This window comes from Cicer arietinum, chromosome 8 (genome assembly GCF_000331145.2).
Source record: "Cicer arietinum cultivar CDC Frontier isolate Library 1 chromosome 8, Cicar.CDCFrontier_v2.0, whole genome shotgun sequence".
NCBI lineage: Eukaryota > Viridiplantae > Streptophyta > Magnoliopsida > Fabales > Fabaceae > Cicer > Cicer arietinum.
Genome location: NC_021167.2, coordinates 19,994,829 through 20,010,287, shown reverse-complemented (window position 1 = coordinate 20,010,287; position 15,459 = coordinate 19,994,829). Strand labels below are relative to the sequence as shown.

Genomic DNA, 15,459 nt, shown 5'->3' with positions numbered 1-15,459 from the left:
TCCAAGGATAAGGCTAAAAGTTCAAAATCCAAAAGAGCTCGTAAGGATTCAACCACCAGCATGAAATCGGCAGGAATTGAGAACAAAAAGTTTTTAAAGCTACTAAAGACCATTAGGAAAGACCAAAAGAAATTGTTGGTTAACTTTTCTCACTTTCAAAAAACCATCGCTCAGTTTGGACTCATTTTGGAATGGGTTACCAAACACTTGGGTTCATCTGTTGCTGCCAATGACCAACCTCCTGTGCTACCGGCCCAGTTCTCCTTTGTCCCCAACTCTACATCTTCATCATCTGAAGATTCATCTTCCGCTGAATGACTCTGTTTTAATTTTTTATACTTTTGGATGTTGAATTAATTTAGGGGGAGTCAGATTATGGATTATATTTTGTCTTATGTTGGTTAACTCTTTGATATTATGTTTTGTTTGCTGATGTTATGGTTGTTTAAACTCAAATCATGTTGGCTGATGCTATGGATGAATTCATAAACCTATGGTATTTTGTTTAAGTTGCTGGAATTTATTTTAGGTGTTTATGAATGTTCTATTTACCTCAATATTGCATAATTTCAAAAAATTGCTTTTACTTGAATGTTAAAAGGGAAATTTTTCAAAATTATCACTTGTATGATTGAGGGGGAGTTTAATTATTTCATTCTTACATATAACAAAAATCATAATCTAAAGAATTTTGTCATCATAAAAAAGGGGGAGATTGTTGAGACAAAATCTCTCTCAATTGGTTTTAATGATAACAAAATTAATTAAAAGATTATGATTGAGGTTAATGACTGATCTGTGTTTTTGAGTGTATTCATATAAGAAAACAGGTTATTACTCATTCAGGCAAAAAGAAGAAAATTCTGAGTTAAATGCTAAGTATGGAAAATGCCAAGGATGGCCTCACGAGCTGGTGAAACTGCAGTTCTGCATCCTCGCTGATTTGAATTCATTAAACAAAGGTATGATAGTATTAAAGAATGAATTATTTGAATTCATTCAACAAAGGCAGAATAGTATTAAAGAATGAATTGTTTGATTCATTCAATACAGGCAAAATACTATTAAAGAATGAATAAAGAAAAGCTTTTGAAGAAAAGGAGCAAGAAAGGCAAAAGAAAGGTACGAGGAAGGATTACATTAGCATGTGCCTATAGTCAACATCTTGAAAAGCATCCCAACACTTTATGAAAGCAACCCATTATGTCATAGGCAAAGACTACATGTACTCTTGTATGATTTAAAAAAGATTATAAAGTCAATCTTCAAAAAGGCAACAACAAACAAGTCCAAAATAAATTGCTCACATGTCTTAAGGCAAGGAAAGAGAAAAGGACTTCACACGTGAAGCCTTTACAAAGTCTTGAAGAAAGGAATGAAAAGGACATCACATGTTCTTACAAGCATTAAATGAAGGAAAGAGAAAAAGTTCACATGTGAAGCTTTATCAAGGCATTGAAGAAAGGAGAACGAAAATGACTTCACATAAACTTCAAACATTAAAGAAAGGAAAGAGAAAAGGACAGCACGTGTCCCCAAGTACCCAGAAAATCTGATACCTCGTACTTGAACATGGAATGCATCTATCCAAGGAGCTGAATGACATTTTCGTAATTATGAAAAAAAACCTTTGCATTTCTAAAATGGATTTTCCAACGGTCATAAAAGGCTTGGAATATGAAATGAACATTACAACACCTCTATAAATTGCAGCAAGCTGATCTTCATCAAACATACAACACATTGCATTAAAAAGATCAAAGATCTTAAAGCTTTTAAGAAGCAACATCCATTATATCTTCATACTTTCTACAAATCCTACATTAGATCTTTGTTAATCTTTTGAGAAAGTATTTAGAATCAATCACTCTCATATCACACTGTAATTTCCACGTGAGATACACTTGGAAATACTTGAAATCTGATTGTAAGCTTGGCGAAGCTTAAGAATACACAAGTTGTAATCATCCTCTGTCAGAGGTTGATCTGTTTGAACATTAGTGAAATCTTACAAGGGTGTGATGACTGGAAGTAGCCGTCTTTGGGTGAACCAGTATAAAAACAGTGTGTGTCAATCTTATATTTCTCTTGCACTCTTTAGTTCAGTTCAAATCTGAAGGTTTTGAAAAACCCATCATCGGGCTTGCCATCCTCTGCAAGAGGATAGCTTTTAAAATACTTGAAAATTATTTTTATCAGTAAAATCCCTATTCAACCCCCCTTCTAGTGATATTTAGCTACATCAATATATATATATGAATTAAATTATTTAAAAACTTAAAATTAATTTTAACATATATTTAAATATAATTGTTTATAATTGGAAAATAAATACATGAACATGTTATTTAGTACTAGTATTTAACTATTTAGACTTAAAAGTAGGGATAACAATAGATCATGCACCCGCATGTACTTATTCAAACCCATTTGATTTGAGGGGGAAAAATCTGATTTAATTGGGTGCGGGTGCGGTTCAAAATTAAATTTTGGGGCGGGGACGGTTTAGGGGTGATGGTCGCATCCGCCTCGGAAGTAATATTATAGTAATTTTTAAATTTTCAATATATATATATATATATATATTGAATATATTTAATATTTTTAAATATTAAAAATTATAATCTTATCTCTATAAAAAATCATTTTTAATTTTATTATTGTCTAATAATACTTATTTTATTATGTTAATTATAATAGATATAATTTTTAAATTTATAATTTTATATATATTAATGTGTGCATATGTGGGTGGAGAAACTCGAATGGATGGAGATGAGGTCTAAATTTTACACCCGCTATAAATAGCTGGAGGTGTGGATTTTCTTTTATTAATCGGATGCAGGAGTGAATGAGGCAAAATTTGTCCCTGATCCGCACGATTGTCATGCCTACTTAAAAGATTATTGTGGACACATATTATTGAATTTTAGCTTCAAGTTAGTGTCATTTTACTCTCTTAACGCAAATTGACTCATATCAATTCTAAAAAAAAAAAAACAGAGTTTAAAGTTTTTTATTTTAAAGAGTTTAACGTCAAAATTAATTTATTAAGTAAAATAAAATATGTTTTTTTGTAAAAATAATAATTTTTGATCATGTAAACTATATTTATATTAGACATGTTGTTTTTTAACTTTAAATTTAAATTTTTAACAACGTTTTGAATCTAACATATATCACGCATACTCTTATTTGAAGCTCAAATACATCAAAACTGTACCAATATCGATACTCGGAATGCATATTGTAATTATTATTTTAAAATATTTAGTAAATATTTTTGATTAATTTTAATCATTTTAAAAACTAAATACAATTTTTAGTACTCACAAAATTATCAAGCAAACAACTTTTCTCCTTACTAAAATCAAATTTGATTAATTGTTCTTCAACTTTAAAATTTTTAAATAATTTTTTGCAAACATATTTTGAATATTATATAACCTTCACAAAAATTTAGATGTTTTATCTTGTGATGAATTCAATATGATTTTTTTAAATGTAAACAATTCAAGATAAAAGTAACAAAAATATGAACTTAGAAATTGAATTTTAAACTTTTTTTTTTTTGGATAAACTTTTTATAATATTTTAAACGTTTCTGCAATTGATTTAAAAATATATGTTGACTTAACTTTAAAGACTTATACTGCATACATGATAAATTTGTAGGACATAAGAGTGAAAAATTAAAATTGTATATAACTAAAAACATATTGAATCCTATATTTTTCTCGAAAAGGACGAACAACATACAAAAAGGATGAGACATCAACGTATATGATCCACTTCAAGATGGAGTTGGACATCTTGAATTTGGAATATTGTCTCTTAATGAACTAAACTTATTTTTTTGAGGGAACTGAAATTGTCACTTGATGAACTAAACTTATAAGTGAATGATTATTTTGAATTCTTTAAATGATAATTTTATTGATATCATGACATATGAATTAAAATATATTATGAAAGTTTAATTATTATAAGTATATATTAATAAAGAATGATGATTGACTATTTTTTTTACAAATATTTTACATGTATAGAAATTTTAAATAATTTTTTCGATAAATTGTCTAAATCGCATCATATTCTAAATTTTAAATATTTACGTATCCGTAAATATTACAAATGACACATCCATACTCCATGTGTAGTAAAAACTATAAATCTAAATTACTTAAACACACACATAAATAAAAAGATGTAGAGAGTAAAAGAATGAACTTTATTGTTATTATTGAAAAAGTAATGTGTATTTTTGTGAGTATGATTAAATAATTTATATTTGTTATTGTAACGCTACAAGATTTATTCTAGATACTCTCCAAATACTTGTCACTAGACCAATTCTATTAGATTATTTTTCGATACTACATTTGTTCTTTATTATAAACACTAATTATTTTTTTTTTCAATCTTATTAAGAAAATTTAATAAGGTAATTAATATATTCATTTTATGAGTAATGTTTCAAAAATAATTTTGGTACTTAAATATGTTAAATTTGACGTTTCATATTATAAAACAAATTAATAATATTAATAAAAGATATATTTTTAAAAAATAATAATGCAATTAAAAGAATATTTATATTTAAAAACAATTTTTTTTTTCTTTCTAAATGATACTTATAATTAAAGATATGTAGTAAATTATTTATGTTTTTCTAACTCAAAATACAATACCTTTATATATATATATTTGACTGGATACATTAGTACTTCACCTTGAATTCACTTTATTTCTTTCTATAAATTACCAATTTTAAAAATCAATTAATTAAATATCGATTTTGTTCATCCAATTAGTAACCAACCAAATAATACATACTAACTAAACAAAACAATTTTGATAAAAAGAAAATATTAAACTAAAGAAAACAATAAAAACCAATACAACAAAGTCAAAAGAACACAAGAACACAAAACACAGAAGAAAAGAACATAAAAGAAAGTAAAGGGAACCTTCATTCTTTTTTCTCTTTTGTTTTTTTTGTCTTCACACAACACAACCTTAACCCACATTTCAAGTTCCAATCTTTCAATCTCAAAAACAAAAGAGATAATTTTTGTGTGTGTGTGCTGCCACGTCACCATCATAGCTTCTCTACAAAATTCAAAAGCAAAGTTTTAATTTTTCTTCAAATCATAAACACCCCATTAAATTTTTTTGTTTATATTTTGACCCCACCATTGATTTTCTTTGAAGATTTCATGGGAAATTCATTTGGGTGTTCAGCTTCCGGCGAGAGATTGGTGTCGGCGGCGAGAGATGGAGATTTGGTTGAAGCAAAGATGCTTTTGGAATTCAATCCATGGCTTGCAAAGTACTCAACTTTTGGTGGACTCAATTCACCTCTTCATTTTGCAGCTTCAAAGGGTCATCACGAGGTTTTTTCATATATACCCTTTTCATTTTATTTTATTTTTTTTGCTTTTTAATGTCTCAAAGTTTATGTTTTTATCATATTTGTTAACCCCTTTTTTGATTCTCAACGTTTTGTTCTTTTGGGTTGTGTGTTAGATTGTGACATTGTTGCTTGAGAAAGGAGCTGATGTCAATTCAAAAAATTATTGTGGACAGGTACTGTTTTTCATTTTTTGGCTCTTTTTTTATTTTTTACGTGGTGGCTTGATTGATTTTAGTTTTATGGTTATTGGATTTGATTTCATTAATTTGCATGATATGATTAGGGTTTTAACTTTTAAATAGTGGCCATGTTAATAGTTGTGGTTGTGATCCTTGATACGGCAGAGAATCACGGTTAAATGTGACTGATGCGGCCTCAATCACAGTTGCATTGCGGTTTCGGCAACATAAAAATTATTATGAGGTGACTTAGATCACCATTGCGAACATTTATTTAAAACACTGGAAAAGATGAATAGTATGTTGTGTTATTTTAGTGGTAAATTTTAGGGTCGAAAAATGGATTTTTCGCTTTTGGTCCACCTAACTAGTTTTAGAGTATGATTCTATACCATATAGCTGGCGTAGCTTATGCGGGAATTAAGATCTGGTGCTTGTTCAAAAGATGTCAGAATGATAATGTGAAGCTTTAGGAAATTTTCTTTCGATGTATTTCCGTTTCCTTTTTTATACATGTATATGAGGCATTGACTATGAATATGATTAGCTAAATGAGATTTTTAAATTTTTGTTTACTTTGATCCTTGATTTATAGACAGCTTTGATGCAAGCTTGTAGATATGGTCATTGGGAAGTCGTACAGACCCTTATGCTCTACAAATGCAATGTGAGTATTGTAGTCCATTTTCTCCCCTTTCTCAGTCTTTCAGTTATATCTGATAAAATTGAACGATCTGAGTCGTAGGGTTGATAGTTGAAAGCTATGTAGTACTGATAGTCTGAGACTTCAAATTGAAGATGTCCAGTGTCCGACAGGACAACAAACACATGTAGTTATTTCTTTTTTTAAAATTTATTACTAGTATCTATGTGGCGGTGTCAGTGTCGTGTCTGGTGTCTGTGTCAGTTTCGGTGCTTCATAGGTTGATAGTTGAAACCATGTGTTGGGTGCGAATTGGAATTTAGTGTTTAAGTATATTTTATTATTTACATGGTCATAGATTCTTTCGAGAATAAATAGGTTCTAGTGAATTCGATAACAGGTCATGAAAGCAGATTATCTGAGTGGGAGAACAGCTCTTCACTTTGCAGCTGTCAGTGGGCATGTAAGATGCATTAGACTTGTTGTGGCCGACTTCGTTCCAAGTGCTCCTTTTGAAACTCTACAAGCCCATGTGGATACTGACGTGGACGATGGATCAAATGCGAAACGAAAACACGAAAAAAGGTCTGCCATTCCTCTTCATTGTGTAACTCTCAAAAGAGTACTGTTATAGTGTTGATCATCTAATATACTTTCGCTGTCTATTTAAATATTCTTTCCGTTCATTTCAATTTACTTAGTATTTTGTATATTCATATTTTTTCGGCAGTATTTTGTATATTCATATTTTTTCGGCATTTTCATATATAGCCATTTTACACATTTAGTTACTACTTTGTAGTTGTAGCACCAACATTTCAGATTGAAGGCGTGTCTAGTGTCTGACACCGATACATGTGGTTACATTCAACCAGTTGCATTTTCTCAAATTATTATTGGCGCTGATGCGTCAATGTCAGTATTGCATCCAGTCTACGTGTTTGTGTTTGTTAGGACATAGAATAAAGGGAAATTAGAGTGGTTAAAGTAGTTAAGGATTCTTGGATTAGTTAGTTAGGTTAGTTATTTTCTGTTTGTTAGTTGTTGTTTCTGTTTTGGAATCCAATTCTTGGGTTCCTAACTATGTTAGCGTTTCGTAGGTTAATACAGTAATAATTATTCGATAAAATACTAATTGCAAAAGCCATGCTTAATTTTTCTACGAGAGTCGTCATGACATTGAATTTCTTTGTGATTTAGTTTATCTTAATGTTTTAATATCTTTATGTTATATTCTTGTTATTTATTTACTTCATTCCAGTGCAGTGCACTGTCCAAGTTTGTAAACAAGACAGCTGATGCGGGTATTACAGCACTTCATATGGCCGCTTTAAATGGATATTTTGATTGTGTACAACTGCTACTCGATCTTAATGCAAATGTGTCAGCTGCAACATATCATTATGGAACATCAATGGATTTAATAGGTAAATTTTTTGTTGAATATGATGATAACTGATAAGTATGTGCTTGTTTTCTTCCCTTCATGAAAATTACTGATGTGCATTGATATAGGTGCTGGAAGCACTCCATTGCATTATGCTGCTTGTGGAGGCAATCTAAAATGTTGTCAGGTAAGAATTTCTTTGAGTTGACGTGTAATATTCCATATGTTTTTTTGCTCTGAGGTTTTATTTGGATAAATAACTTAATTGAACACTTATAGCATAATTGTTTATTTTAACTATACGCTATTTCTATAACAAAATATATAAAATTAAGTCTAACTATTTTTATATAACCTTTAAGCTGTCATGTAGAGTTTATGGAAATAACGTTGAAAATATCTTATGAACATGTCATAAGCCGTTTTCATAAGCTCTCACGAACAGTCTCACGAATTTTTATGCCATTACATAAGTTCAAATAAGTCAATCCAAACAGGTCTTGAATCTATTAACAATGCTCTTCTTTTTCCAGATCCTCCTTGCAAAAGGCGCAATTCGGATGGTATTGAATTGCAATGGGTAATATATTGTAAATAGAAATTTTTCATATAAAAAGTTTACTTGGTGCTTGCTTTATAACACAAATGATATGAATTTGATATTTACTCCCTCGTAGGTGGCTTCCACTTGATGTTGCTAGGATGTGGGGGCGTCATTGGCTTGAACCGTTGTTGTCACCGAGTTCTGAGACCGTAGTATCATCGTTCCCTACTTCAAATTATTTGTCGTTGCCCCTCATGAGCGTCCTCAACATTGCAAGGTATTTTTATAGTCAATGATCAAGATAATGAAAATCGCAAACAAGGGGAATAGCCGTGGAGATAATGGAGGAAAACATTGGGAACTGTAACTCGCATAAAAAAAAAACGACAGAAGAGTTTTGAGAAGATGTGTGTCATTGTGTTCTTGGTGGTTATGTTTGAGTCTGTGCCTGTGAAAAATTACTTTTGGTCGAAACAGGTGGAATCGCTATTCCAGACCGTAAAAACCTTTGATCTTTGTGATTCTGCACTCCGTCTTTGTGCGCATAGCAACTAGGCATACCGAGCTAGAATTAAGTGGTAAAATATTTCTGTTATCTTCTTCTGATGGAAACCTAAGTAAGATTTATTTGAATTTCTGCAGAGAATGTGGATTGCAATCATCGACAACCTCCTCCTCTAATGAGATCGACTTATGTGCTGTCTGCCTCGAGAGGCCATGTTCCGTGGCTGCAGAAGGTACTGGATTCTAACTTCTGACTATCTGTTTATATTTGCTTATTTATCTGCACGAGGATATTCAATGAACTGCAATTCTCTTTCAATTTCATAAAGCGAATTTATCAAATATATCATTCCATAGTTTTAGTCTTAGACTTTGAGTAGTGTTGTCAATTATGAATTGTAGTATATAGTGGTTTATTCAAATTCCGCTACGCTATAGTGCTATAGCACTACTATAGCTACTATTTGACAATACTTTGTGTTAGATAGTGTAACAAATAGCGATTTGTTCAAAGTACGCTAGGTTATAGCACTATGACTCTTATTTGACAACACTGGTTTTGTGAGAGAGAGATAGTTTGTGCTTTCCTCATTCACTTTGATTCAACATTTGCAACTCTTTTTCACACATATCCAAGTTTATGATATTATAAAAATGGCTAAAATGCACTTTTGGCTCCCAAGTTTCACAATCCCACGATTTGGCTTCCCTATTTTGAAAATAGCAATTTTGACCCTTTAACTTTATACTCTTTTGCAAAAGTAATGCCCCCTTGATTTTGATTGGGTCAACACTGATGTTGACTCATTTTTAAAAACTTGTACTCAGTGGAATTTAATTAAAATAAAAAATATACTGTCACGTGACTGTTGTCCACTGCATTTGGTCAACGAAACCTAGGTTTCATTCTGGGATTTCTTCTTTCGACAGACAGAAGTTCTTGATAGACAAAATATAAATGGTGTATCGCAGAGGAATAGCAATTTGTTCAAAGTCTGTTAGGCTATAACATTAGTCGCTATTTTTCTACACTGGTTTTAAAAGAGAGACAGTCATCGCGTTCCTCATTCTCTTTGATTAAACTTTGCATAACGTTTTCACACATATCCAAGTTTATGATGTTATAGAATATAAAATGGAAAACTTAGTTGATGAGATGCCAGAGAATGTGGATTGCAATCATCGACAACCTCCTCCTCTAATGAGATCGACTTATGTGCTGTCTGCCTCGAGAGGCCATGTTCCGTGGCTGCAGAAGGTACTGGATTCTAACTTCTGACTATCTGTTTATATTTGCTTATTTATCTGCACGAGGATATTCAATGAACTGCAATTCTCTTTCAATTTCATAAAGCGAATTTATCAAATATATCATTCCATAGTTTTAGTCTTAGACTTTGAGTAGTGTTGTCAATTATGAATTGTAGTATATAGTGGTTTATTCAAATTCCGCTACGCTATAGTGCTATAGCACTACTATAGCTACTATTTGACAATACTTTGTGTTAGATAGTGTAACAAATAGCGATTTGTTCAAAGTACGCTAGGTTATAGCACTATGACTCTTATTTGACAACACTGGTTTTGTGAGAGAGAGATAGTTTGTGCTTTCCTCATTCACTTTGATTCAACATTTGCAACTCTTTTTCACACATATCCAAGTTTATGATATTATAAAAATGGCTAAAATGCACTTTTGGCTCCCAAGTTTCACAATCCCACGATTTGGCTTCCCTATTTTGAAAATAGCAATTTTGACCCTTTAACTTTATACTCTTTTGCAAAAGTAATGCCCCCTTGATTTTGATTGGGTCAACACTGATGTTGACTCATTTTTAAAAACTTGTACTCAGTGGAATTTAATTAAAATAAAAAATATACTGTCACGTGACTGTTGTCCACTGCATTTGGTCAACGAAACCTAGGTTTCATTCTGGGATTTCTTCTTTCGACAGACAGAAGTTCTTGATAGACAAAATATAAATGGTGTATCGCAGAGGAATAGCAATTTGTTCAAAGTCTGTTAGGCTATAACATTAGTCGCTATTTTTCTACACTGGTTTTAAAAGAGAGACAGTCATCGCGTTCCTCATTCTCTTTGATTAAACTTTGCATAACGTTTTCACACATATCCAAGTTTATGATGTTATAGAATATAAAATGGAAAACTTAGTTGATGAGATGCGAAGGTAGTCCTAAATTCATATTTATCTATGAAGAATGAATACTGACATAGACACTAGACACGACACTGACATGTTGACATCCATCATAATTTGAGAAAATGAATTAATTGAATGTAATTAATGTGTCGTCTCGTGTCATGTTGGTGTCGGACACCAGGACACGCCTTTGATCAGATGTGTCGGTGCTACATGTCATGCTTCTAACTTTTGAGTTCACTTGAGGATGCATATCATGCAGTCAAGTATAGTGTATAACTGATCTCAAGATTTTTTTTCCATGCAGGATGCATGCATGAGCTTTGTGTAAGATGTGCACTCTATCTTTGCTCTACAAGCAATGTTTCTTCTGAAATGCATGGCCCTCCTGGTTCTATCCCTTGTCCCCTTTGTAGACACGGAATTATCTCTTTCGTCAAGTTACCAGGTTCGCAACCGAAAGAAAATAGACCACACGTGTCGCTTAGCATGTGTACGCCATGCATACAGCATCCGCGCGACGTAGACCAACCTTCACTTGCTCATAATACACCCGAAATTCGAAGAAACCGTGTAGCTTCTGTTTCTTCGGAGATGCTTTGTCCTGTCACATGTACACCGTTTCCGTCTGTCACAATTCCTCTATGTACCTGCAACGATGGTCCTTGTCCAACATTTGAACCTCGGGAAGAAGAAACACAAGACGAATCGCCTCGTCACTCACAAGGTTCGACGACGGATCATCAAGATAAAATGGAAGGGCCGAGATTGGTGAAAACGACATGTTCAAGTATGTTTTGGGGTAGAAGAAGTTGCAGCAGGGAGAATCAATGTAATTCAGAAATAAATGCTTGATTGAATCAATGTGTGGATGCTGTGTACAATCTTAGTAGATCAACAGTGAATTCCACAGTTATCTTATTATGCAACCTCAAGTAGTAAAATCTAGTGGATTTATACCAAGAAAAAATGTAGTACCGACACTTCGAATTGAAAACATGTTCAATGTTCGACAAGTGTCAGTGTCTGGCACTGACAAATGTAACTAGCTACATTCAGTTACTTCAATTTTCTTAATTTATTATCATTATCTTCATCTTCGTGTCTGTTTATTATCATTATCTTCATCTTCGTGGCTGTGTTTGTATCAATGCTTCATGCAAGATAATTTTCTTGCTTTTCAGCATTCCAGTTTTTTATTTCCAAGTTGTGATATTTAGAGAGGGTTTGTAAAATTAGTGTGAACAAATTGTTATTGTAATTAAAATTGATTGCAATTGCTTTTCTGTTATAAGGTTCTGTATATTATGTTTGTCATGAAATTTATAGGTTTATAAAGAACAAATTTGAGTACTCAATCATTATTTGTATTTATTTTTGCCATACAAAAATTTGTTTGAGATTGCTTGTTCAGCAACTTTTATGCTTTTAGTTAAACACTACTAGTTTTAGATAATTTTGTTAAACACGTGTAAAGCGAAAAATAACAGTTTGTTCAAATTTTCGATACTATATAGGGTATCAAGAAAACACCAATTTGTTTGAATGTGAACAATTTATAATCATGGCTGATAGTGACTAGGTGAATTGAACTTCCTTTGAAGATAAAAAAATGATGAGTATTTCAGTTTATATATATATTACTTTTTAGACAATAAAATAAAACAAGAAAAAATTCAATTTATTTTTTTATTACCAATTCAAAATTTGCTGTAGCTTTTTTCTGATGAAAGAATAGTCACCACTTTTATAAGATAAATTAATGATTAAAAATTGTTTGAAATTTTAATGATAATAGATTATATTTTTTGAAAATATAAATTACGATTTTGTTAGTTTTTACTATCGAGATAATAATTCAATTTATTTTTTTCAATAGAAAATTTTTTTTTTTCTTAAAATTCAACTTATCGAATTGACACTAAACTAAAAGAACGGTTAGTTTTATAAAGAATTTATTCTTGATTTCATAATTATGTAATTATTTCTATTAATAATTGGTGCCACTTAATTGATATACAAATTAATTAATGAGTTTTATGAGAATCAAAATTATGAGATTTGTTTGGTCATTCACATCACATACTTGGCAATCACATCCAACTAATGACACTTTGCCACGTTTGTTATCTTTATCCATAGAAAAGGAGACACGTACCTTTCCTTTAAGGGCAATATATAGTTATTTTGCTTCTTGTTGCAATGTTGTTCTGTCCCTTAGCTTTTGTTTTTTCTATGATTTTGTATAGAATATATTCACATCCAAAGTCACACTTTTTTAGACAAGACACAATACAATTGACCAGTCATATATTTGTGATTCATTTCAATTTATGCTTCCCTTCGATTTGGAGGAGAAATGAGTCTAATCATTCAAAGTTTAGTTCAGTGGTAAGTAAATTTTGAGGTTAAATTATATTTTTAATTTTTAAAAAATTATTATTAGATTTTATTTTGATTCTTTAAATTCTTTTATTTTATTTTCGAATCAATTTTGTTTCTCAATTATTTTTAGTTTCTAAATTATAAATATCAAAATTTTTAATATTTTTAAGTTATAAAAGTTAGATACTTTAATTCTTTAAATTACAATATTAAATATTATTAAAAAGAACTCAAGTCTATATCATTTGTAATTTAAGGGTTAAAATATTTAATATTGTATCTTAAGAAACTAAAATATAACAAAAATAATTCGAGACAACAAACTATTTAATGTATATAACTTAACAAATTAAAATGAAACCAACTAAAACAAAAATTTAAGAAATCAACATAAAATATAAAAATAACTTAAGTTATCAATAGTATAATTTAATCAAAGATTATTTCGATTAAAATTCAAATTTATGTTTTTTTTATTTAAAAAATTGCACTTAAATTTAAAATTCAACTTTTTGTTTATAAATTTTGTCCTTATGTTTGAGAATACATTTTTTTTTTATAGAAAATTCATACCTAAATTTTAATCTTAATCTATCAAATCAAATGTCATTATCATTTTGTATTTTGTTTAAACTTATCATCACATTTTACTAATTAGTAAAGGCAACTTATTTTTTATTTTTGAAATCTTAACCGTTAATTTTGTATACAATTGTAACTGTAATTATATATCTGAATTTAATTATCTTTGATATATAATATAATATAATATAATATAATATAATATAATATAATATAATATAATATAATATAATATAATATAATAGGTAGGTAGTTGAGTTTGAACACTCTTGAAAAGAGTTATATTTAAGATTTAAAAGAAAGCTTTTTTTTTTTTGTTTATTTATTATTATACCATTAAAAAAATTATATATTAAACTACCACTCTATTTTAGTTATGTACTGTTGGATTTTTTTGTGACAATTGTTGGAAGACTTTAATAATGAATTTATTGATGAATATTATATGTATCAAAGCGTGTTGTTACATTAACCTTCAGGTTGGATTCGTCCCCACCAATCGGATGCAAATGGGATGAACTTCAGTGTACTTTAAAAAACTTTGATATGATTTGCACTAACACACCAAAAGTATCTTTCAATAGTATGTTACAAAAGAATATTTTCGATACTTCACTCATGCATTAGAGAAGAATATAATGACCTAGAATATAAAATGGATAAGACAAATTGGATAGCAATAGCCAAATTTTCGCCTTCCATTATGTCCAAAATGACACAATTTATAGAAAAATAATGTCACTTGAGAAAAAGATACAACTCTTGATTATGCTATTCAATTTGTGAAAAAGTATACACATATAACGTTCATATTTTGACTAAATAGTTACAATAGTCTGGTGGTTGATCAATACCTCTTTTTCTCGCATGAACCGAGTTCAAATCCACTTTTTCTATTGCTATCCACTTTGTCTCATCCATTTTATATTCTAAGTCATTTTATTCTTCTCTAATGCATGATTGAAGTATATGGAACATTCTTTTGTAAGATACTATTGAAAGATACTATTGGTGTGTTAGTGCAAATCATATCAAGATTTTTCAAAGTATCCTGAAGGGGATTCACTTTTCATACCATTTACATCCGATTGGTGGGGATGAATCGAATCTAAAGGCTAGTGTAACAACACACTTTAGAATTTTCTACATATAATCTTCATCAACAACTTCATTATTAAAGTGTTGCACCAATTGTCATCAACAAATCCAACATGTACTAATGTTTAAAATAAGTGAAAAATTGGTTTGTAGTATACCGTTTTCTTAAAAGAGTTTTTTTTTTGGAATTATTATTGTTATTATATAAAAGGGTGGGAAATCGGTTTATGGTATACCGATTTCTCAACATCCAACTATTTTTTTTCAACAACAAAGTTGTTTTATTTAATTTAATTAATTACTTAATATTTTATGTAATTTTAATTAATACTTTATTTAATGAGTAAAGGTCTATTTTTGTCTCTGATAAATCTTGAGAGATTCAATTTAGTCTTTGAGAAAATAAAAGTACTTTTAGTCTCTAAGAAAAATAAACCGAGTGAAATTAGTCCCCGAGAAATTTTAAAACACCCAATTAAGTCCCTAAAAAAATTAAAAACTATTCTAGTCCTTGAGAAAAATAAAACGGGACAATTTAGTTCTTCTCTCAATTTAGAGA

General features: G+C 30.1%; 1 protein-coding gene across 1 annotated transcript; it reads left to right on the top strand.

The window, feature by feature from the left end:
- Positions 1-4,928: 4,928 nt before the first annotated feature.
- LOC101507585 (E3 ubiquitin-protein ligase XBAT33-like) lies at positions 4,929-11,931 on the top strand. The gene is made up of 10 exons (XM_004515655.4): positions 4,929-5,396; positions 5,530-5,589; positions 6,191-6,262; positions 6,639-6,823; positions 7,505-7,665; positions 7,754-7,812; positions 8,159-8,205; positions 8,303-8,446; positions 8,812-8,906; positions 11,143-11,931. Exons 1-10 carry the CDS (start codon positions 5,220-5,222, stop codon positions 11,688-11,690), a joined length of 1,548 nt encoding a protein of 515 aa, XP_004515712.1. The 5' UTR covers positions 4,929-5,219; the 3' UTR covers positions 11,691-11,931.
- The last annotated feature ends 3,528 nt before the right edge of the window (positions 11,932-15,459 follow it).